We start from the raw sequence: 24,427 nt of genomic DNA, 5'->3' as shown, positions 1-24,427 counted from the left end.
CGGAAATTACCGGAATCCTTTGTTACATTTACGCAGTGTGTATTTGTTATGTTTAAGAGCATTTAAACGGATAGTTATATCGTTTGTCGTTTGGTTTTATCTATATATTGTCTAATATGTCGGAATTATTTTAATTTGAATGATTGGATGAAATTATGCTTTTATTCTGAAAGGCTTGGCCCGGAAATTCTTTAATAACTTCAGAGTTCATGCTTGTGTTTTGAAGCTCGTGTCTGGTCTGTGAGGTTCACTTAGTACCGTGATGAACAGCTGTGGGAGACTAGCGCGTGCGTTTGACCGGAGCTCCGGCCTGAATGTGGTCTTGAGTCGGGTCAAACCCCGGACAACCTGCCGCCAGTGTCCGCAGACAACACCGCCCCTCGCCCGGGCTCAGAGCACCGCTGCCAACCACACTCCAGGCTCCGACGAAGATGACAAACCCCGTCTTAGAGCCGTTGACCTGGCTCGTAAGATCCGAGGAGAGAAGTCGAAGACCCGAGAGACAGCGCCTCCCATGTCTGCCCAGCAGAGGAGGGTGATGGAGCTGAAACGGTTCAGTGTACAGTTACAAAATGTGCACCCCAACGTGCTCGCCAAACACCTCCACAGAAGCGTGCTGTACCAGGACAAGGATGTAGTGATCGTCAACAAACCCTACGGTGTCCCTGTGGCAGGTAAACCAACACTGGGCTGTCTTCTTTGATCTACACTGACAAGAAGTTTGAAAAAGTTTTTATTTTCAGTTTGAAATAAAAATAAAAATCAACTCATTGTAATGTTCAAAAAAACAATGTGAGATCTTTGTAACATGGTGTTTTACAATGGACATGGTCAGCAACAATATTCAGGTAGACTGTGGTGTTTAAATGGTACTAAAGGGCACAGAGTGTGCCAAGAAAACATCATCTGACATCATCCATTTGTACTGTTCTGTGTGAACCCGAAAGATGATTGGGGAACTTTATAAAATACTCAAACCTGCCTGTCTGACACCAAGAGCCATGCCACATTTAGTCTTTTAAATCACCTTTCTTTCCCATTCTGATCATGGCTCTGAACTATTGACCATTATTGATGCCTGCATGCTAAATTAATGTAATTATCTAATTAGATATTTGTATTAATGAACAGTTAAACGTGTATGAAAAATTATGTGGTGAGAGCATATTTTATTGTGGTACATATTAAGGTGTTCTTAAACAGGCTCAGTATTGTTGTTATTATTATTATTGTTGTTGTTATTGTTAGGAGACATGCAGTATCATTACTGAGAACAGCTGGAATGACCATAAAAAAATGTCAGCTATCACACTGAAGCTGGGATGTCTAACTGGCACCACAAATGTAATGTTGCTGCTGTCTCCCAGATGACTCCAACGTCACATCCATCACCTCTGTGCTTCCTGTTCTCTCCAAAATGATGGACGGGATGAAGATGAAGTCTGATTCTCAGCTCATTCCCTGTCTGGGTCTAGAAAAGGACTCAACAGGAACTCTCCTGCTGGCCAGGAGGGATGAAGTGGTGGAGCACGTACTCGCTCTGAATAGAAATAACAAAGTGGAGAGGAAGTACTGGTGAGTAGAGGAAACTGATAAGGATTAATTAAATAATGTACATGCTAAAGCTCCCACTGCATGTTAGTTATGATGTTCCTTTTCAGGGTTATCACGGTTGGTGTTCCTGTGCCATCTGAAGGTCTGATTGATATTCCCATCATAGAGAGAGAGGTCACAGGTCCTCAGCCACACTACAAGGTGCCTCTTATTCTGTATGATCATTGCTTTAAACATCCTTTTATGTACGGCTTTTAGCTTAGTAGTTAGTATGTTTATGACACAAATTAGTTTGGGTTTGTTGTCCAGGGCATTTGAGAAAATTACTAGTTATTGTTTAAATAATGCTGTGCATTTTCCAGTCTCATAACAACTTCTTTGATTTCAGATGGCTCTGAGTCCTCTTTACAGACTGAACGATGAAGGTGATGGTGTAACCAAAGTCCGAAGTCATCGCCAAGCTCATCCAGCAGTGACCAAGTACAGAGTCCTGGACAGCAGCAGTGGTTGCAGCCTTGTGGAGCTCCAGCCTTTTACAGGTAACAGTGCACATGTGAACAAAAGGAAATCATCCCAAAAACCTGCCTGTGCACATGTTCGGTATTTTTCTGCTTCATTGTGTTCACAGGAGCGAAGCACCAGATGAGGGTTCATATGGCCTTTGCTCTCGGGTGTCCCATTCTTGGTGACCACAAATATTCCCACTGGAGCAAACTGGCACCACAGGTAAGATGTTTACAGTCCCACAGAGAACAGGATGAAGCAAGAAGAAATATAGAATAGTGAATAAGGATCCACAGCTTAATCACTGTTAGCTGCTGACATGTTGGTACATATGCTTTTTAACCATAGTCACTTTTTAAAAACTTTGAAGGACATTGAGAATATCCATAGTGGTTGTTTGTGCTACTTAATTGTAATTTTAACTATAACACTGGGTTGAGAGGCTTTCTGACTGCACCTCTCATCGCTCTTTGACTATGTTTTATTGTGCACATTTACAGTCATGGCTTTGACCCTCAGTTGGGTAGGCTGATGATCAGTCTCTTTTTTAACACGTATAAGAATTTGATTTCTATTTTGTCACAATTGATGACTAAATAATACATTTCCTTCCACAGAAATTACCAGAACGTGTGTTGGGAAAACTTGGGATTGAACAGAGCAAGGTTCGGCACCTTCCCCTTCATTTACATGCACGACAGCTGACGCTGCCAGGAAGCAGCCAAGCTGACGTCAACGTGTCCTGCCCCCTACCGAAATACTTCACCCAAACACTGGGCCGACTGCATATAACGCTCCCAGATGAAAAACAAACGTGATCATCTCCTTGCTTTGTTCAGCGTTTAACAGTCCAACCCTGTCTGGTTGTGACAGGAATGTAATTTAAATGTGGAATAGAACACCAGGATGTGTAACTACAGCGCTGATACGTGTGATAGTGGACAGATGTGGAACAGAATGTGTTAATTATGAAAAAACTGATGCTATGGAACTGAATAAGAACCATTCAAATGCGTCATTATTAAAAAGACCCACAGCTCACTTTTTCTTTTTAGAAGACAGTAATCATTAGGTTTCAGCTTGACATGACCCTTAATACAAAGATTCCATCTGCATATATTGTTTAATAACCTACTATACACACATACATGAAGGAATACGTTGGCAAAAATCCTTGATGGGTGTTTCAGATGCTAGTTTTATCCTGAGAAAAATCTCCTGAATGACTACAATATACAGATATAGGTGACAAATTAAAGGAAAAAAAATCCAACAGTATATGGTGGCTCTGTTATGCTAAGGAGGGAGTACGTCTCAGCTCACATTAATCCTATGTTAAAATGCTTCAGTTTTGACGCGAGTGGCATCTCCCAGGATGCAGGAGGGGGTTGAAATACTTGAGCTATGAAATTATGAATCAGGCTTTGACCTCTGTAGTCACCGGATCTTAAAAAGTGCCCTGTGGGGGAGTTTGGGCCAACATGGCCACTAACATGGTTAAAATACCCATTTAGAGGATATCTTCTAGATAAAGAAAAATTGTGTCCTTCACTACAGCTGAGTTAAAGAGGCAGCACAGCACAGGCAACCAACCAAATTACTGAAACACACTGGTTTTGCCTTCAATTTGTCACCGATCTGTAGCACTTAACCATGTGAATGATTGAGTTTTAACTTATTCCACAAGCAATATCATGTAATTATGTTTTGGAAAAAACAGGCACAAGTATTTCAGATTTAAACTTATCATACATGGTCCAAAATGTATTTTTAAAAAAAGTTGTGAGCACTGGTCCCTGTAACTGTCTTAAGATTATTCCTAGTAGTACTAGAGGGTTAAGAAAGAAAAGATTACAGTTGTTTAGTCATTTATAAGACTGACTTTGTACAGGAACGTGTATCATCTCTGCCCAGCTGAGAAGAGACTAAAGTCTTGCTCACTTGCCAGTTCAAAAGTTACAGAGGTGATATCTTACAAAGGCAGCCAAGAGAACGAGAAGTCCAACCCACCAGTCAAAAACAGAGATAATAAGAAGAGAAGAATTTATGGATCTGATGAGCATAATCATGATACTCTCCTCAGAAGTTGTTCCACTTTATTTTAATGGCCATCGATGATAATAGTCAGGATGGATACTGCATAGTCAACAATCTGGAGAACAAGTTCCTGTGAGCCAAGTCCTCAATCTAGCTCACATTTTCTGGAACAACACCGATGATCTCCTGGATCTCTCTGACCACGATGATGCGAGACAGCATTTGTTCCACCTGCTGAATTGTGAGGGGCTGAGAGGAGTACCACATTGGGCTGTTTGGTGCAACGACAGGCTCTGGAGTCATGTAGTACGCATCGTTACGTCCTTTAACGCTCTGTGGGCTGGAAAAGAAAGTTAAGCATGTGTCTGGGGGTGTAAACTGAAGAGTAATCATCACATAAATCCGACTAAGCTGAAGTGCTGCTCACCATTTGAAGAGGTAAAAGTCATAAAGTTTGATGGGACAACGAAGGGGATTTGCAGGATCCTCGATCTGCTCTTCATACATGTCATCGGTTCCTAAATGATGCAGTACACAGCAACAGGTCAACAACGGGCATTTCTGCTATCCAACACTGAGCTAATCACGACTTGAGCAAGAGAGTACCTTTTTGTCCAGCACTGTGTAGGCCTTGCCCTTTGAGAAGGCGAATACTGGTTGCTTTGTCCTTGGTGTTAGTTGGGTTCTTCCTTGAGTGTCTTAAGACTTTAGAGAAAGCTACTTTCATGTGCTGTTCAGGTGTTATCAAGCGGAAATACCTGCAACAAATATGACATTGTACCATATTCGGTATTTGACTCTGAGTGATTAGAGAGAGGATAAAAGACTAAGGGCCATTCAATGGTTACTCACTTAGTGTTGAAATACATTAGAGTTGTGAGCAACGTGGAAGGTGAATGTGCGCCAAGCTGTTTACACTCCCACAGCATCTCCTCTGTCACGTGACTTGGGATGATATAACCTAAGAGGAAAACATACCATGAGTACGGCAGGATTCACATACATGTGTTTAAGGCTTCAGCGCATCTCCGTCATGTTGAACAGGATGATGTGATGCCGAACTAAATCGTTGAACGCTGCTTAGCTCGTCCTTGCCAAAAAAATGCTGTTAACTGCATAAGGTTAGTAAAGTGCAGCTAGCATGGCTAATGCAAACAGGCAACTGGAGCTCTTTTAATCTTGTGAATGACTGATGGTTGTTGCTATGGCAATCATGCCAGAAAAGATCCCAAATGTCAAAGATGTCCATTGTCAAGTGTTTACATACATGTAAATGCTGCCTGAATATCAAACAATTACAAAATTGTGGATTCTGCCTTACCTAAAGGATGCACAGTGGGTTTCCAGTCGTGCAGGATTTTGTGTAAACTTTCACAAAATCGAGTGTAATATGGATCATTGAAAATATCATCCACACGTCCATTTTCAGACAGATACTATAAAAAAAGAAAAGAAAAAAACCCCAACAACAGAAAAGATTATTAAGCAATTTCAGCCTTAGTTTTATTCTTCCTGCCTCTTTGTGGTTGACTATGGGGATACTAACCTTCTGTATACACAAGAAAACATAATACAGGACATCGGGAGCAAACTGTTCGTCCTCGGATCCTCGTGCCTCCTGAGTCATCAGGGAAAGACCCAAGTTTAACTCTGCCACTGCACTGGATACCAGATCTTCCTGAAAACGCAGGGGCTGACGACCTGAACGCAGAAATACCAGAAAACACTACGTTTGGAGAAGCAGTGTAAAACTGACTTTACTTCTAGGTGACTAAGAATAACAGTACGTACTACACAGAGTGCTAACAGCAAAATGTTATGACTTCCTCTGGTTTCAGCAAGAGCTCACTGTTACTGAGACAACTGTAACAGGCCTACTTACGTCCTATGGGCGCAAGCTTTGTTGTTTCCCGTTTGCTTAGTTCAGCATTTTTTCTCTTCACCCAAAGGCGCCAAACCTCCAGCCCTTCCTCTGGCTTTAGACACACAGGAACCAGAATCTCTGTGGGTGCTTCGCCCTGAGCTTCAGTGGCTACTTGACCCTGCAGTAGAAGAGCAAAGGAAAATATAAAAAGGTTGTTTTTGAGAAAGATGGCAGCAGAGTTAAACACATCTTATTAATTACATGACTGTAATTCATAGTATGATAATACTGTTATGTTGTAACATGGTATTGTTAGGATTAGTAGTATTAACTAGTCATAGTTAAACTAGTTCACATTCTTAATTCAGAAAGAAAAAAAAGGCTAAAAATAAACATGAACTTTTGAAAACACCATCATGATTATGACCAAAGCAACAATTATCAGTTCTGTTCTGTTACATTTGCACAGGGCAAATTTAGTTCCAGCCATAATCATCGCGGACCAGAGTACAACTGTAAGACTGAGTCTTTTCTAACCTGCAGATGGAGCTGCTGGTCTTGTCCATCTTCCCCTTGACTCTGCTGTTCATTTGGGTCCCATATTTGCACTGACTGTGTAGTGTTGTATGTCCCTCCTACGGTCTGCACTGCCACGGGGATATGAATGTTGCCGTTCATGAACTGTGCTGGGAAGAGGGTCTGCACGATCTCTTCCTGCGTTGCAGTGGTGGCCGAATGCACATCGGCAGACCTCGATGTGGAATTTGGGGACATTTTGTCCTTGCCGTTGGCGGTAGTTACTTGCACTGTGCTATACGTCTCCTGTGGTATAGCAATGTGAGTTACACCCTGCTGCTGTGGAGTGGAGTACACAGGGATGGTCCAGGTCTCACCTTGGGGACCTGTGATTGTTCCTGTAGTGCTGTACAGCTGAGCACTGTCAACTGTGAGCAAATCCGGTCGTAGGGACACATAACTTTGCTGCTGCCCTTGAGGGATGGCTAAAACTGTAGCCACCTGCTGCCCCTGTGGAACAGCATACGAAACAGCTAGGGGGACATCCATCTTACGCTTCTTGGCTGGTTGGAGAACAGTGGGGATAGTGCTGGGCCTCCGCTCTGCCTCCCTGGTAGAGTCCTGTTGCTGAGCAGGAGTCATGGTCTCAATGGTCTGGATCTGGATTTGTTGCCCACCCTGTAACTGAATCTGCTGGCCGGCCTGAAGTTGAATTTGCTGTCCCCCAGGCAGCTGAATATGCTGCATTCCCTGCAACTGGATTTGTTGGCCACTTGACAGTTGGATTTGTTGTCCTCCAGCTACGGCGGCAACCAACTGAGCCTGAATCTGTGAAACACAGTAAACATGTTTTTTTTTGTTTGTTTGTTTAAATGGGGAAACATGGAAAAACCTGATAGACGTAACTGAAGTTAATCCTCTACCTGCTGTTGCTGCTCCTCTGTGAGCTCTCCTGCCTGCACAAGCTGGGCTGTTGAGATTCCCTGTATGTCCTGCTGAGAGGGGTGGGCCACCTGAAGAACCTGGCCAACTGTTTGGCCCTGCTGTTCTTGGATCTGAACCTGGCACAGAGGGAGAGTGAGAAAAACAAACAGACTTGTAAGCAACCTTATGAAGAAATGAAGTATCATAAACACACTGAAATACTTTTCTTTGACATTTCTGCTATGAACAACACAACAGTCATCAAAGTCATAAGGCGTCTCAAGTTTATACATTTGAAGTCTCGGTAAGATACACCCATGTCTGAGGTGACCCATCCTGTTTTAATTACATTAACGTGAATTGAACAAGCATGAAACGGCAACCATAATTCTGAGAGAAAGTTGATCTTTTTTTTGGCTTGTGATACTTCATAGAACTAACTTCTGCTACTAATCAAACAGATATTTCATTGGTTGTGCTACAAGGTCTTTAATTATCTGCACAACAGGCAAACAACAAGCAAACACCCTCTTTTCAATTACATTAAATACATTTACATTGCTTTAATTTTTATTGCACAGAAGGACTGGAATGTGATGGTATAAATCAGTATAACCAGTCAGAAATGTATCCTCCATTTCCACCTGCACATTTTCCTACTGAAGAATCATTGTGACCACAACATTTTTCTGTAAAGTGCTCCTTTGCGTGGTTTTCACATTTCCTGTTGGCTCTGTATGCATACTTAAATACTAAATGAAAGATCTTCTGTTTTTACTCAGTAGGAAAGGGATTCCTTCCAGTGAGCCTGACTGTAGCCTCTCAGAAGGCACTGCTTTGATATTTGGATTGGATATCAGTCCAATATTCGATCCAACTTTTTGGGTCAGTATGGGATCCATTCCTTTGAGTTCTACAATGTTTTCTGTTTACCAGATAACAGCAGCAGTTAGCGCCACAGCTAACACAGCATGGAGGGAGGTTTGGGGTCATTTCATGCTGCCACACCAACAACTTCTATCTGTACATCTGCAGAAGCATTTATTTAACTGGAAACTGCGGTCAAAGTGAGACACGACTGAAAAGTCTGCACGATGACAGTGATACTTTATAACTTTCTCTCTCTTAATTTCCTCCTGTTTACTGTCACTCTCATTATGCTCTGTCCAGTCATGCAAGATGGAAAGTTTTGTGTAACACTTTTTAGGAGTGTTTACTAAACTTATGATATAATTATAATTTAAAATGTGATCAACTCAGTTAAAGTTCATTTCACTCTAGCTGTCTCATTCTTGATGAAGGAAGTACAATGCCTGTAAATGACACCAGTTTGCAGCCTAATGACTCCAGTCCAGGGCAAATAGATTAAATGAACAAGAATATATTTCTTTTTCCCTCCCCACTGTATTTATCCTCCCTTTTTCAATAGTAAATACCATAAATTTTGTAAATTTATAACCTGTTTTTAACCCTAACCCTTTTCAAAACTTATGAAAACTTAAGTGGAATATGACCTCTTTTCATACAAATGATTCACATCTATAGCTGATAAAGATAACACCAGTACACATTTTATGTGCTATAAGAGTGTCATATTTTGATGGTTTGGCTACAGCAATGTCTCACATTTACATTTTCAAATGTAGGACTAGCAGAAAAACCCAGGCATGTCTGAGAGGAACAGCAACATGTCAGCCTCTGATAGATTTAGTAAAAAGGGAGCTACCTTTCAAATATTCCAGAACTTTGAGGAGAGCCTCGCAGCTCCTGACGTGTAACCCAAAAGTAAACAAATGCCTCAAACTAAGCATTACTACGACAGGAAGAGCCAATGGTGGGTAGGAATTACCGAATTAATCACCTGCAGGTGTTTAAACAGCTCAACCCAAGAAAAAAACAACATAAAACATCCCGGGTAAAAAAAATTTGTTTTCAGGTTTATTATATGACAATACTGCGCAGGTGTTTGAGGAGGTTAAGCTACTTTAGTTATTGATGAACTCAAATGTTAAGCAGTATATGTTTATACAGACTTACATGGAAACACTACCTCGGCTACTTTTGTGATTACATTTGACGTATGCTGTGCCACTGTATGTAATGCTGTTGCCACCTTGTTTTAACAGATTCACATTTCAAAATTTCATTTCAGTAAGAAAGTGCACTTCATTTACTTACACTTACAAAAAAAAAGCTGCTGACTGCAAGTGTTTAAAATTTTTGTATTTTTTTTCTATATCACCAAAATTATTAATAATAATTATTATTATTATAATTTTCTGATGAAATATGAGATAAATTTTGAATCTATAATTACCCACCCTTATTTCAATCTCTTCCTCACAGTGAGAAATACAACTTTCTAATCCAACACTGAGATCAAATCAGTACATCAGAAGAGGCTCAGAGTCAAAGCAGTGGTGTCAGATCCGAAAGGGATAAAGCTGGATTGGTACATCCTTAGTAGCCTCAGGTTTTTAATGTCAACATAGATGCATTCTCATATGTGTGACAGTGTATCAGGCTTTGCTATGGAGTAATGCAAAAATAACGCACTGCTTTTTAAAACAGTAACTAATAATTTGTAACATATTCTGGTCTCTGTGTAATGACCCAAACACTAGTGAGTAATTGTGGTGTGCTGAGACTGAGAGGACAATCGGCTATATAAATTTTAAACACACTATGTTTTTGTATGAGGTTAGGCAGGAAGGAAGGGACTACGTTTGCAAATGACATCATGTTTGATTAGTTTAAATTTCTAGGATCAACCATGCAAAGCAACAAACAGTGCACAACAGAGGTGAAGAAGAGACTGCAGGCAGGGTTGAGTGGATGGAGACAAGTGGCAGGGTGATTTGTGACAGAAGGATAGCAACAAGAATTTAAAAGATGGTAGTGAGACCTGCTCTGATCTACAGTTTGGAGACAGTGGCACTGACAGTAAGACAAGGCGGAACTGCAGGTCACAGAGCTGAAGTTGCTCAGATTTGTTTTTGGAGTGACCAGGATGGATATGATTAGAAATGAATATATCATTGGGCCAGGTCAGGTTGAGCAGTGTGGATGCAAACTTTGAGAGTTTGTGTGAAAGAGGAGGATACGGTGGGATAGGGTGAGATGGAGGCAGATGATCCGACCAATAACAAGAGCAGCTGAAACAAGAAGAAACTAACCTGCACTTGAAGCTGCTGTTCAGATCCTTGATGCAGCTGGGGTGACATCTCTGTTGAGGTCACCTGTACCTGTTATAAAACATGTACATGTAATTGCAAACCACCAAACAACATAATTCAACACCCAATATAAAGTGTCTTACTGGACAGGCCAGCTCCAGGAGAGATCCTGCCACCTCCGTGCTGTCTGTGTAAACACAGTTGGCACCCTGCTGATGGTACACCATGGCTGTGCTGGTGGCTGCCCCTTCCTGCTGGCTGAACTCCTGCAGCACCTCTGGGCCCTTGGCAAGAGACTCCAGGAACTCCTTCATCCTGTGCTGAGGCACAGTGCGGGCCTTTTGCCGCACATATTCGTCAAAGGAGACCACCCCACTCTCCTGCTCGTTCATCGTCACTGGACCTGGAAAGGAGATTTTTCTTTTACACTTCTAAGAGCACAGTTACATCCATTACATCCTAAACAAGCTGCATTTGCAATGTTCATGTAAAATGATGAGAGACAGCTTTTCTCTCTTACATACAACTAAAATGATGCAGTTTAAATGTTTTCCAGTAAGGTTGGGAACGTTAGGGTTACTATGTTAAATGCATTTGTCTTGGAGCTAATACAATGCCTGTGCTTTGCTTAAATCAACTTTTCCTACAATTAAGAAACACTGCAATCACAGATTAGCTGAAAGGTAAACCTAAATGTTTACTATGAGCGATCACCTGGGTTTAATAGCAATGAAGTAATGAAGCAACGCACCAACAATAGTGCCTGGTTTCATTATATTGACAGTTTATGTGACAGCTAGTTGTTAGCATGCTAGCTTAACAATGCTAGCTAGGCGCTGTTTTGCCACAACCCATATGGATAGTTCACTGAGTAGCAACCGCCGACTGCATTCTACACTGTTGAATACCAATATAATTTATGCCGTAACTTATACAACACGGCTATAGTTTTACTCATAATAGAGGCTATCGAACGTATTTAATACAGCAACACCTCGCTGGCTAACCACTGTGCTAACGCTAGCTAGCTAGCTCGGCGGCTCTGGATCCTGTCATGCTACCTTAAATAAAATGAAATCCTCTTGTTTCCGCCAAGGCACGGTGTTTAAAACCAAAAAGCCGATAAACGTCTAACAGCTACCACCAGCATACCATTTACGTGGCTACATAGCACATTTTAGCAGCTGTGCAATCCCGCAAAACAATGCCGTGATTACACGGAGATAAAATTTAACCATTGGCCGATTCTCTGACGTCTGCTTATTTCACGCTGAGCTCCGGGTTGTGTTAAAAGTTTACCACTTCCAGCAGGTTTATTTATGCGGCGAAATCCCACGTCGTATGTCCAAAAAAACACCACTCAGCGACACACGCACAAAACCCCACACACTGTTTACCAAGTGAGACATAAAATGACGGAAGTATAGGCCCCGAAAACAACGCGGCTGCTCTCCACACTGCTCTGCCAACCAACGGGCTGATAACTGCAGCTCCCATCCCGGTAGCAAGAGCAGCACTGTTATGAAAACTTACATGACATTTGGACGAGAAGTGTAACCACATTTGTGTAGTTAAAGGTAGGGCATGTCTCATCTGTAACGGTGGGTCAACCGTAGTCTGGCAGTGGAAGATAATCACAGTCTCTCAGATTAAAACAGGGTCATTTGCATTGAAATAATAGAACCTATATACACAGATACCCAGTTTGAATGATCGCAATAAATAGACAGCCTTTTACAGCACCACTCCTTTCATTGAGGATTAATTTAAAAATCAGACAAAATAATGACGTATCATTGTCATACTATTAGAACAATATCTGTTCTAATATTACATAAAAATAGGATCTGTATAGTTTTAAATTAGATAGATATTGGCCACATTATGTGGTTAATTGGCCTTTGTTGTCACTTTTTCAATAATTATGATTAAAGAATGTTTAAAAATATTTTAGTAGGGATTCCTTACTTAAATTATTATTTTCGGTCAAACTGTTTTTATGTTACGATATCTCTGTTTTTGATTAATCATTTTATTTTATTATTAACTGTTTAATTTATTTCCTCTGACTCTGGAAATCAAGATGCGTGACTTTAAATAAACACAAACATTTTCTTCCAGGATGGTTCTCCTGAAACTTGGTAAACATGAATGCATGTGCCTTTAACTTGTTCTAACTTCCCCAGTCTGCCTTAAAGAGCCAGGCATGTGCTACTGAGGGCCTCCCCCTGTTCCCTCCACAACAAACTGCCTCTTGCCCTTCTTAAGGTGGACCTAGACAGATGCGCTGTGTGCATAGGCTGTGTCCTCTACACACTGGATAGGAAAGAGTTAATTCCCACACTCGCTGCAGACTATCTCTGACTCTACAAGGGCTCTCTTATGGCAGCGTTTATGCAGTATGTGTACATTTTTCTTTAACTGCTTAACATCTTCCAGGGTGTTGGCAACACATCTAGGGTTAAGGATAAGGTCTTGTTAAATGTCCACCTCTGTTTATAGACTTTAAAACACCCAAATTCTGAGGCTATTATAATTAACCCCTTGAGGTCTCTCATCACAAGCAATGATCCTAGAAGATGTAATTTAAAAAGAAAATGTCCAAATTCTTTGCAGTAAGGGGACAAATTTATTTTAACATATGCAACAGAACTATTTTTTTCCAGTATAATATATACTGGCTTTTCTCCAAAAGACAAGGTTACGTTTATGGTTTGAGGCTAAATTGGGTCTGTCAGCAAAGATGACTTGGACCTGAGAGGGTTCATGGAAAAAAATGAAAGTCATAATGTGGTGAATCTTCATTTGAAATGTAACATCTTCTAGTCTCTGAAAATCTGCCTGTTTAGCAAAATCTAGCCCGAACACTATCACCATGGTGGACGTTAAGAGGAAAGAAAGCTGATCCATTATTGATAGAGAAAAGACCACAGGATTCATCTGAGTGGTGACTAACACTCTCCTAATTTGATCATAAAGCGTAAGTATTTCACATGCATACTCTGGAAAAATAATAAGCTAGTAAGTTGGCATGAAACAGCTTACTTGGCTCGTGACTTACTGGCTTATCACTGCAGGTGACTTTATGCCACTGTAAGAATCTTAATGTAATCCTTTTCAGAAGGATTTACCTTTAAACAGCTGCCATTGAAACAAAACAGAAGGCTTGTAGTTTGTTATTAACAGTCAGTCATTTACCACTTTAATTTTCATTTTAAAATCCTTCATTTATGAACACTGCAAACAGTAAACATGAATTATTTATTCAACTTTTTTTCTCCAGAAATGGGCCATGGTAATCAGGTCTTTGTTTTACTAGCGACATAGTGATGGAAAGTTGCCAAGTAACCAGCAGGTGCAATAAGCCGTTAGTTAGTTGTGAGCACGCCAGTCACTAAGTTCAAGGCTCACTGTGATGCATCTTGTGTATCACCTCAGAAATCAGGCTTTACACATACTTTTACCAGAGATGCAGCACAACCCGTGATGCACTAAAAAGAAAGCAGAAAATAAGACTTGATCGCAGGTAAGTCAATGAGTTAGACTGATTTGACAGCTGAATGATGTGTTGTCATGTGTGTTTGTGTTTGCCTGAATCATAACTGAACTATGAAGGGGTAAAGTATTTCAGTTTTTCAGAGTTTTTCTGGATTCACAGCATTTTCTAGTCTTTCTAATTGCATTTAGATACCTATTGTTTACCATGCGTGATTTATTACTGAAATGGCTACTTTATATTTTTGGTCCGACTGACTCATATTGTGAACAGTTTTTCCAAAGTTGTGTTGTAATTTTGCTGATTCAAATGTGCATTTATTGTAGAGGGTGCATATCCTCCAGATTACACATAGACAATATTGTCATTTAGAACTGAAACATAAGATTTTGTCTGTGTGAATCTAAATATATTTAATAATCATTTACCTCCCCATAATGGCTGTGAAGAAAGTGTTTCAGTGTTTATTTCAAGGTAAAATCAAGTTTTAGCCATCTTGACATCAATTAATATTTTTAGTACATATTTTTGTGTTCACCAAAGCAGTTTTTGATTATTTAGTTGCTGTGAAAGTGTGGCAACAAAAGAGGAACTTTTTCTTAAAAGAGGCTTTTCATTATCTTGGATGGCTGAAGTTTTGCGTTAGCTTCAGAAAAACTGTAAAGCATATTTTTAGACTGTTAATTTTAGTGCTAGGGACATTAGGAACCTGAATGCATGGAAACGTGTTTCAGTACTTTCGTTCTTTCTTCTCTACAGATCTTGGCTGTAAAAAATGGGGCGTCTGCTCTTTGTGACACTAACCGTGTCCCTCTCTTCACTTGGAAGCCTTATTCAATCTTCGCATTCACCGTCCAACTCTGGCTCAGTCCAAATAACTCAAAGTAGAGCCAGAAACAACAGCAGCCTGGACAGCTTGGCCAGCGAAGTAATCTTTCAATCAGAAAGCCCTGTAGAAGGCAGCCGGTATAGTGTTGGCAGCATGGAGTTGCAGCAACTCATCAATCAGGCTGTCACTCCATTGAGCGAAGAAACCCACTCTGGGTCTGGAATCATAGTGGGGACAGAACCCAGCCTGCACCACTCAGGGCCTCTGGACCCAAGAGCTGACAAAGCTAATACTTCAATTACAGGAAACACTCACCCCAGTGTACCCGTAATCTCAGAGGGAGCTCTGCTGGAAGGCGGCCACATAACAGCAGAGCGCTTACAAGAGAGTCATACCTCTGCTGTGAAACACAACTTCCCAACTCGTAAGTAAAGCTGTGATATGCAAGTGAAGTAGCACACATAGTGCATTACTTTACGTTTTTCTTTAACTGCATTAAATTGTCAGGTGGTCACAGTGAGATCTAGTATAAAATTATATCCCTTTTTTCACGTTTTTGTATGAAAAATCAAATTTAAATCTATTTAAAAAGCAAATAAAGTAAAAGTGATTGATATTGGATCTTTTGGTTCCATGTAGCTGTCTGTGACACTGCGTGCTGTGCAACTATGTTAGTAATCGGGCTAACAGTATGTAAAAATTCACCATGAAATTATTTTTAATTAAAAATATAAAATCTTCTCTTTCTTTCAGGTGGAGACCGCCCTAAACTTCCTGTCCATACCAGTGCGTTTACTTCCATGATAAATTATAAACCTTCAGAACCTGGAGGCCCCTGCGTGCTGGGTGTTGGGCCGTGTATTGTTCTTAAAAACTTTAATGGCACCAGTCTGCTCTGGGATGACATGAGGCGCACACTGGCGTTTGCCTGGGAATTGCACGTCTTTGGGTCTGCCAGCCTTTTCTCGCTGATGGCTTGCCTGGCAGTTTTGGGGATGGCTGGAGCATGTACGCTTCCTCGGCCCCTCTGTTACACCCTGATCCTGGCAAATAGCTTCCTAATCATGGGTGGTTCTTTGCGTACCATCCTCCTCATGCTTGACCCCTATGGTACCCGTCAGATTCTGTCTCATGCCACTCTGGCAGCGCTACATAATGTTCCTCTGCAGCTTCTTCTGTGGGCGCAGCTTGCTCTCGCTCTGGTTACACTGAAAGGGTTAAATTTATTACTTTTCCCACTAAAGCTGCAGCACCCATGGGTGGTTGGAGGGTTTGGTATATTTCATTGCTCTGCATTATTTGTAGCCGATCTATACTCTTTAACTTTAACCCCTGCTGTCCCTCTTTTGCTACAGACCCTTTCCCTCTGCTGGGGCCTCCCATTTTGCTTGGGGATCCTCACAAAGGCCCTTTCCAATCTGCAACCCTTTCTCAGGTCCTCTTTACCACAGTGGGCTCCTTCACAGAGGGCTGAGAGGCGCGGAAAGCGAGTCATAGCAGGGTGCGCTTTCCTTGGGGTGCTATGCTGCAGCCTTCAGATGTATAGTCTCTTCTGGCTTTATGGGCTATTGGGAAACTGGAGGCGCTTTGGCTGGGGCTGGTGGCTGAGTCAGTTCTGGGCGAGACTCCTTGAGTTAGCCTGGGGATTCTCTTTGCTTGTCCTGGGATCTTGGATCTTCTGGACTCCATCTAAGGGTCACACAAGGGGTGATCATGTGCAGAGCAGAGTGGAGGCATTCAAACGAATGGAGGATAAAAGCTTTTGGGATAGGGTGTTAGCCACTGTGTGGAAAGTCCCACTAAAAAAATCAGATAAAAGCTGGGAAGACCTGATGCCAAATAACTGGACCAAATATAACCTGTCAAAAGCAGGTATCAGCAACAACATAATGTCCCCATATGATGATCAAACATCCACCCAAATATCAGAGCCCAAGTCTGATCCTGGTAGTAGCAGCTCGGACTCTCAGGCAGCATTGCTGTGGCAAAAAGTTGGTGAACGTGAGTGTATTCTTTCACTTATAGAGTTTGACATGCGGCCCCCATCTCCTATTAACCTCAGGCGCAGCATTGACAATGCTTTTCACCACGGACAGCTTGTAGCAGGGAGTCTGTTCACACCTCCGCCTCCCTCATGGACAATGGGCACCAATGATGAAGATGGTGGTCTAAAACCCTTCCCTCCAGCTTTTATCAGCTACGGCTGGATGGACACAGAGTCCATTTCAGCATCTCTAGACCATTTCCAGGCCAAAGAACCAGTACAGTCACCCAGTGCTGCATCTGAAAATAATGGCAGCAATGAGTCTCCAGCTGCTGCATACATGAGAGAGGAATTCTCTGCAGTGATGTATCAGCATTACTGGTCAGATGACGATGTCACAGACCTCTAAGGACATAAACGTCTTTTACATAAACTATCATATTTCTTTTAGTAAAAACTGTTTACTATGGGTGGGTTTAATAATGCAAAAATACAGTCAGTATGACCTGAAATTTGTCACTTTTTATATGATCTTTATGTTTTTGAGAAGATGATGGTACTTTCACTTAAATAAATCTGTTGAGTCAGATTTTTTTCTGCTAGTGAATAATGTGAGTATTTAATAATAATAAAGGTCTAATATGTTTTGTTCTATCAGTGTTATTTGTGTATGTAGGACAGATGACCTTTAATTCAGCAAGTTACCATCTCTTATCTGTTGACATCTGATTAGTGTACCAACAGTGACTGGATGTTTTTACTGTCTTGTTTGTAAATCAATTTGAATTTATATGAATAATATGATCAACAGTAAATTTAGAAATTGAAAGAATAAATTTTGTGCTAACCATGTTTTACATCATACCAAATTTACTTTTATTGATTTTGCCTCAAATATGTGTGTGTGTGTGTGTTTGTGTTCAAATCATAAGAATGGCAGTCAGCGTGGAGGTGTAAGGATGTAATCTTTTAGTAGATGTTTAGATCACTGAAAACTGGTTTACGTAAAGCTGAAAAACCGAGAAACAGAAGATTTTGAGAAGAGGTGAAAAAAAGAATAGAACTTAAACATTAGATTTAGACATGGGTGTGGGTAATTACCCCGAACAAAAGGGAATTAATTAAACTTAGTAGCATTTAGTTGTGTTATTATTCAGCTTGAATTGTTTGATATAACTACCAATGTTAGAAAAAAAAGTGGAAAATAAAAAATGTCTTTAACAGGTGACAGGAGAATCTATTGGGAAGAACTCAAAATTTTCAAAAAGTCCTAAATTGACAAGAAAAAAATTGTACAGAGACAAAGTGGTAAATTCAGGATTAAATAAAGGCACATTTACAAGAAAAAAACTCAGAAACATTTGAAATTTTCTGAGTTTTCTTTTTCCTGCTGAATTTGGTACTTTTTTTAAACCTACATTTTTTTTAATCGCAAACTTGATGGTTATTTTTCCCATAAATACTTTAATCTTTTTATTTCTACTTTCAGTAGCCCTAATGCATATGTCGCAATGTCGTATTTCTCAGCGGTGCGCAAACACAAAAAACAGGATAACAGAGCTGATTAGTCCAGTACATGCTTATCATACACAACAAAGACTTCTCCCGCTACAGGTTGACATGGCAATGAATGATTGGTCAACAGTTTGAAAAGGGGGTGGTTCTGGAGATTACCTTTGAAATCATTTTACAAAAGCACTGTTATATAATAATTAAAGGTGTGATGCCTTGCCTCCATTTGCCGTATGTTGCAGTGACAGTTTCTCAATCGTTTTTGAAACTTTGTGATGATTTGTGATGATGGTGATGATGCAGTGGGTGCTGTGCAAACACCTGCAGCAGTGTGATTGATGTTTAACCTAAAACTTTGCTGACATTCAAATGTGACCATCAGAGTGACTTAAATTAGACTCATGGTAAGTTTCAATAGCTTAAATACCATCTCACATCTGTCTTATTAAAGGTTATGTTCATGAAACTAGTCTTAGTCTGTTGTGTCCAGCAACTCACTGTTTACTTTTAAACAAAAGATTTGTTAATGATTATTTTTAAAATGTAAATTATTCATTTGAAATAGATCATAAAAACCCAGCAGACCACATCAATAAAATCAAAAAGTCTGAATAGATTTAATATTCTAATTATTCTAAATCAAACACTTTTCATTTAGTGTATGAATATTGAATATGCATTGATTATACTGAGTTTAGATTCACTAGATTAAAAAAAAAGATTAATGGTTAATAATCAGATATTAAAACTACTGGAGTGTTTACACATGTAGCATCTGTGAATTTATTGTTAAATAGTTTTCTGAACAGTTGACATTTACTGCACCTTCTAATTAATGCATGTGCTCACAGATCAAGGTGTGATGGGCCCTCTTGTGGTCAAACATTGTAAACAAACATTTACTCAGTTTATTTCCTTGCAGGATAAAGAATATTCACTCCTTCCTTTATGAGCGGATGGTGAGTTTTTGGTTACTTGCCTTTTGCTACCCAACATTAACCCTACTACAACACCAATCGCACCTCCTGGTGAAAGTGGTAAGGTCCTGCGGAACAGCCAGTACCCTCAGTTCCCAGTGTTTCCACAATACGTAGTTCCCACACCAACAAATATTACCTATCACACATGTTTATGGTATTCCCTACTACATCTGTAGCTTCCCTCAGGTACTGTTGCAAGCTTTGTAAACTAAGAAGTGCCTGCACCTCCCTACTCTGAATTCTCATTTAGGCCTCATGTCTTGTTTCCCAGACGTGAACTGCCTCTCCATAGTATCCACAATATCCATTTCCTCTGTTCTCACAATTCCCTGTGGGACCTGAAATTTTCCATCCCACAACCCCATCTCATCCTCTTGCCCCTCCTCCATGACTGTGGTTTTTGTAACCATACCTGTGGCCACAAATGATCACAAGTCCACTAAGTTCCCCACTTGCCTGTTTCTAGTATTTTCTCAATATACTTTTCTGCCATTCCCTAACAAACTGCTCGTATCTCCAGAGGATCAAACTCAAACTGCCGAGCATCTTAAACCTGTAAATCCAGAAGCCCACACCACAATACCCGAACACTCAGACTAACCAGATGCCTGCGGTGTGTCCTTCAACATACTGCTGTTACTATGTCAACAACAGTGTTGCCACCGCTCAGAAGCTTTTGACTCAAACATTTTATCATCCACACCCTTACAAGTAATGACATTATGTTCCTCTTGAGGCTGCCATGCCAGTATTTCCTGATCCTTCAGCCACACCTCTTACCAGCACAGCTCCATCTGCTCAGAGAGTATCAGCCTGTCTGCCGTGTTTCCTCTTTGCCCTTTCCTTTATCATCGGAGGCCAAAACTGGATACACAATCATTGACTGAATTTGTTTAAAACACTCATACTCAACTGTTTTGTCTTGTTCTTCAGTCAGTGCATCACCTATCCTTTGGCATTCCTTAATGTGTACATTAACTAAACATGCAGGATTGCTTTCTTTCATCTGTACACTGTGAACAGATTGCTGTACATTTTACAATAACTCACTGGCAACTGGATGACAGTAAATTATTTTCAGTAACTATGTTGCTGTAGTTTAAGTTACAGTAGATTAAATGCAGCAACATTTTTGCTATAATATAACTGCTGTAAAATTACTATAAATACTACATTAACTTAATAGCATACAGCAGCCAAGCTGCCAGTAACTTATTTTATTTATTTTATTTTATTATTCAGTCCGTAAGAAAATTATTGTATTTGTTGTTTTTATTTATTTTTTAATTATAGCAACAGAAGTGTCACAAAAGTCACTCTAGTTGAGCACTGCAAACCACATCTAACTTTCCATCAAATAAAAATATATAAAATCACAATTAGTCACAAAGACCTGTCACTACAAGATGCTTTTTAATTGTTAAAAGTACAATTAAAACAAATTACAACAAATAACAATTATACTCATATATGGTGTCTTTTAGCTTGGTCTTAATATTAATAACTAATAAACATGCCTAGCTGTCCTAATATCTGCGACAGTGACACAGTGCTCTTATCATATCAAATCAAATATTCACCTGATGATGGTATGAGATGCAGAAACAGAGATTCACTAAAGTTATTAGTATTAGCTATTAGTTTAGCAGCATCACTAAAATTAAAAACATGTTAAAAAGTTAGGCTTGACTATTGAAACCCTTTATTTCAGGCTGTTCTACAAGCTACCTGAAAAACCTTCAGTTAATCCAAAATAATGCAGAGAAAGTACTAACAAGGGATAGAAAGAGACACAATACAGTGGGGCAAAAAAGTATTTAGTCAGCCACCGATTGTGCAAGTTCCCCCACTTAAAATGATGACAGAGGTCAGTAATTTGCACCAGAGGTACACTTCAACTGTGAGAGACAGAATGTGAAAAAAAAAATCCATGAATTCACATGGTAGGATTTGTAAAGAATTTATTCGTAAATCAGGGTGGAAAATAAGTATTTGGTCACCTCAAACAAGGAAAATCCCTGGCTCTCACAGACCTGTAACGTCTTCTGTAAGAAGCTTTTCTGTCCCCCACTCGTTACCTGTATGAATGGCACCTGTTTGACCTCATCATCTGTATAAAAGACACCTGTCCACAGCCTCAACCAGTCAGACTCCAAACGCCGCCATGGCCAAGACCAAAGAGCTTTCGAAGGACACCAGGAAAAGAATTGTAGACCTGCACCAGACTGGGAAGAGTGAATCTACAATAGGCAAGCAGCTTGGTGTGAAAAAATCAACTGTGGGAGCAATCATCAGAAAATGGAAGACATACAAGACCACTGATAATCTCCCTCGATCTGGGGCTCCACGCAAGATCTCATCCCGTGGGGTCAAAATGATCATGAGAACGGTGAGCAAAGATCCCAGAACCACACGGAGGGACCTGGTGAATGACCTGCAGAGAGCTGGGACCAAAGTAACAAAGGTCACCATCAGTAACACACTACAACGGCAGGGAATCAAATCCCGCAGTGCCAGACGTGTTCCGCTGCTGAAGCCAGTGCATGTCCAGGCCCGTCTGAAGTTTGCCAGAGAGCACATGGATGATACAGCAGAGGATTGGGAGAATGTCATGTGGTCAGATGAAACCAAAGTAGAACTTTTTGGTATAAACTCAACTTGTCGTGTTTGGAGGAAGAAGAATACTGAGTTGCATCCCAAGAACACCATACCTACTGTGAAGCATGGGGGTGGAAACATCATGCTATGGGGCTGTTTTTCTGCCAAGGGGACAGGACGACTGATCTGTGTTAAGGACAGAATGAATGGGGCCAAGTATCGTGAGATTTTGAGCCAAAACCTCCTTCCATCAGTGAGAACTTTGAAGATGAAACGAGGCTGGGTCTTCCAACATGACAATGATCCAAAACACACCGCCCGGGCAACAAAGGAGTGGCTCCGTAAGAAGCATTTGAAAGTCCTGGAGTGGCCTAGCCAGTCTCCAGACCTCAACCCCATAGAAAATCTGTGGCGGGAGTTGAAAGTCCGTGTTGCTCGGCGACAGCCCCAAAACATCACTGCTCTTGAGAAGATCTGCATGGAGGAATGGGCCAAAATACCAGCTACTGTGTGTGCAAACCTGGTAAAGACCTATAGTAAACGTTTGACCTCTGTTATTGCCAACAAAGGTTATGTTACAAAGTATTGAGTTGTATTTTTGTTATTGACCAAATACTTATTTTCCACCCTGATTTACGAGTAAATTCTTTACAAATCCTACCATGTGAATTCATGGATTTTTTTTTTTTTTTTTCACATTCTGTCTCTCACAGTTGAAGTGTACCTCTGGTGCAAATTACTGACCTCTGTCATCATTTTAAGTGGGGGAACTTGCACAATCGGTGGCTGACTAAATACTTTTTTGCCCCACTATATTTACCCAATATTGGCTTCTCTTCACTGACTCCTGTTAAATCCAGAGCTGAATTTAAAATCTTTACCCTCACATTCAGGGCACATTCATAGAAGAACATTATCCCAACAGAAACTGCTCTCAGGCTGCAGGCCTGTTTTTAAAAGTAGAATTCAACGCAAAGCCTTCAGCTATCAGGCCCGTCTCCCTTCTAACCAGCTCTTAGTTTGAATTTGAAACAAAGACACAACCTTTACTTTTAAGATTAGGTTTAAAACGTTTCTTTTTGATAAACCATTTAGGACTGGATCAGATGACCCTGAATAATTGCTACAATAGGTTTAGGCTGCTGTGAGACCTCTTATGACACTCTGAGCACTTCTTTTCCACTCCACTCTCACCTCTCTACACCAGCCGGTGTTTATACACCACTACTGCGTGACATTAAACTGTATTTTTTTTTTTTTTGTCTCCTGTAGTATGTTTTGGCCTTTGTCTCACTTTGTTCTCCTTTATTCTTTTCTCTTTCCCCTCACTCCCCAACTGGCTGCCGCTCCCCTGTCAGAGGTTATGTCCTGGTAAAAGAACGCTTTTCCTTCCCACTCTTGCAAAGAGGTAGCTCCTAGAGATCGTCTGATTCTTGGGGTTTTCTCCCTTTTCAGCTGTTGCTGTGAATCAGTGATTTATAAATAAAACTTAATTACCTCAGAGCCTGTCAGGGGGACAGCAACCTTAGCAGAGATACCCAGACCTCTCTCTCCATAGCCACATCCTCTAGCTCTTCTAGTGGGACCCCAAAATATTCTCAAGCCACCTGAGTGACTTAATCCCTCCACCGTGTCTTGGATCTGCCTCTAGGTGCCCTCACAGTAGGACATACACAAGACGCCTTAATTAGGAGGTACCTGAGAGTTTTAACCACCTCATCTGTTTCCTTTGATGTGGAGATATTCCTGTAAACTTAACTTGCATGGTTTCTTTATATTCTTATTTCTCAACATGAATGTTGTTTGATAACGGAATAATCTTAAATTTATCTTCTAGTTCAACTGATTGATAAACCCAAAACTGAAATTCTGCATCTATGTTGTCATTAACCAGTCACATTTAAATATATTTAGCACAAAAGTAAGGAAATATGTGTTTGGTCTTTCCTCCGAGATGACAACTCTTGCCCCCACAGAGCCGGGTTGATTGGAGACTACTTTCAAATTTTTGGCAACAGAATCACACTCGTTGACTTGCAACAAATGCTGATTGAAGAATGGGTTGCCATCCCACAGCAGTGTGTGACCAAGCTAATGACCAGCCTGAGGAGGAGGTGCCAGGCTGTTGTGGCTGTGTATGGTTCTTCCACAGTTCTGCCCCTGTTTGTTAAATGAATACATTACTAATCTCTTCCTTCAACCTTCAATGATCCAATCCAATAAATGACACCAAACAGGAGTCAGTAGCAGAATAAGCTGTTTGGCACTGGGAGAGACGTTTTGACAAACTTTTCATGCAACCCACAAACTCAACTCTGCTGCTCAAACCACAAATGTATTTTCCTTACAAATTTGGCTCCATTTAAAGGGAAATAAACATTTTTTTTCAATGATGCAAGATTTATTCCCCCCCCCCCCCCCCCCCCCCCCAATAAAAGAAAAAAGAAGCATTG

The 24,427-nt window shown here is 40.6% G+C and overlaps 3 protein-coding genes across 8 annotated transcripts; 2 read left to right on the top strand and 1 right to left on the bottom strand.

Moving 5' to 3' along the window:
* Window positions 1-144: 144 nt before the first annotated feature.
* On the top strand, window positions 145-3,060 carry rpusd4 (RNA pseudouridine synthase D4). Its single transcript, XM_085160504.1, has 6 exons — window positions 145-674; window positions 1,368-1,575; window positions 1,662-1,755; window positions 1,943-2,093; window positions 2,183-2,280; window positions 2,676-3,060. Exons 1-6 carry the CDS (start codon window positions 263-265, stop codon window positions 2,874-2,876), a joined length of 1,164 nt encoding a protein of 387 aa, XP_085016630.1. The 5' UTR covers window positions 145-262; the 3' UTR covers window positions 2,877-3,060.
* Window positions 3,061-3,162: 102 nt separating this feature from the next.
* On the bottom strand, window positions 3,163-12,231 carry qrich1 (glutamine-rich 1). 5 transcript variants are annotated; one of them, XM_085160476.1, is made up of 12 exons: window positions 12,109-12,231; window positions 10,719-10,978; window positions 10,576-10,644; window positions 7,399-7,536; window positions 6,497-7,303; window positions 5,978-6,137; window positions 5,642-5,796; window positions 5,417-5,531; window positions 4,948-5,056; window positions 4,702-4,853; window positions 4,523-4,613; window positions 3,163-4,435 (listed from the first exon to the last, which is right to left on the bottom strand). In XM_085160476.1, exons 1-12 carry the CDS (start codon window positions 12,113-12,115, stop codon window positions 4,246-4,248), a joined length of 2,253 nt encoding a protein of 750 aa, XP_085016602.1. In that variant the 5' UTR covers window positions 12,116-12,231; the 3' UTR covers window positions 3,163-4,245. The 5 variants fall into 5 exon arrangements, with proteins under 5 accessions (XP_085016602.1, XP_085016605.1, XP_085016603.1 ...); XM_085160479.1 differs by lacking the exon at window positions 12,109-12,231 and adding an exon at window positions 11,973-12,102; XM_085160477.1 differs by lacking the exon at window positions 12,109-12,231 and adding an exon at window positions 11,875-11,999.
* A 202-nt stretch (window positions 12,232-12,433) lies between these two features.
* On the top strand, window positions 12,434-18,949 carry LOC146518472 (proline-rich transmembrane protein 3). Of its 2 annotated transcripts, XM_085160485.1 has the most exons (3): window positions 12,434-14,101; window positions 14,831-15,324; window positions 15,654-18,949. In XM_085160485.1, exons 2-3 carry the CDS (start codon window positions 14,847-14,849, stop codon window positions 17,291-17,293), a joined length of 2,118 nt encoding a protein of 705 aa, XP_085016611.1. In that variant the 5' UTR covers window positions 12,434-14,101; window positions 14,831-14,846; the 3' UTR covers window positions 17,294-18,949. The 2 variants fall into 2 exon arrangements, with proteins under 2 accessions (XP_085016611.1, XP_085016612.1); XM_085160486.1 differs by having other exon boundaries at window positions 12,434-15,324.
* The last annotated feature ends 5,478 nt before the right edge of the window (window positions 18,950-24,427 follow it).

The sequence above is a fragment of the Neolamprologus multifasciatus genome, chromosome 5 (genome assembly GCF_963576455.1).
Source record: "Neolamprologus multifasciatus chromosome 5, fNeoMul1.2, whole genome shotgun sequence".
NCBI lineage: Eukaryota > Metazoa > Chordata > Actinopteri > Cichliformes > Cichlidae > Neolamprologus > Neolamprologus multifasciatus.
The sequence above is the reverse complement of the archived record's forward strand: the minus strand, read 5'-3'. Positions and strand labels throughout refer to the sequence as shown.

Bases quoted from the DNA above. Each gene is read 5' to 3' on its own strand.
- rpusd4 (XM_085160504.1), top strand. From the start codon at position 263: ATGAACAGCTGTGGGAGACTAGCGCGTGCGTTTGACCGGAGCTCCGGC. The intron at 1,576-1,661 runs GTGAGTAGAGGA...GTTCCTTTTCAG, and splicing joins AAAGTGGAGAGGAAGTACTG to GGTTATCACGGTTGGTGTTC. The intron at 2,281-2,675 runs GTAAGATGTTTA...TTCCTTCCACAG, and splicing joins GGAGCAAACTGGCACCACAG to AAATTACCAGAACGTGTGTT.
- qrich1 (XM_085160479.1), bottom strand. From the start codon at position 12,072: ATGGGAGCTGCAGTTATCAGCCCGTTGGTTGGCAGAGCAGTGTGGAGA. The intron at 5,532-5,641 runs GTTAGTATCCCC...CTTTTTTTATAG, and splicing joins TTTTCTTGTGTATACAGAAG to TATCTGTCTGAAAATGGACG. The intron at 4,854-4,947 runs GTGAGTAACCAT...TATTTGTTGCAG, and splicing joins CTAATGTATTTCAACACTAA to GTATTTCCGCTTGATAACAC.
- LOC146518472 (XM_085160485.1), top strand. From the start codon at position 14,847: ATGGGGCGTCTGCTCTTTGTGACACTAACCGTGTCCCTCTCTTCACTT. The intron at 15,325-15,653 runs GTAAGTAAAGCT...TCTTTCTTTCAG, and splicing joins GAAACACAACTTCCCAACTC to GTGGAGACCGCCCTAAACTT.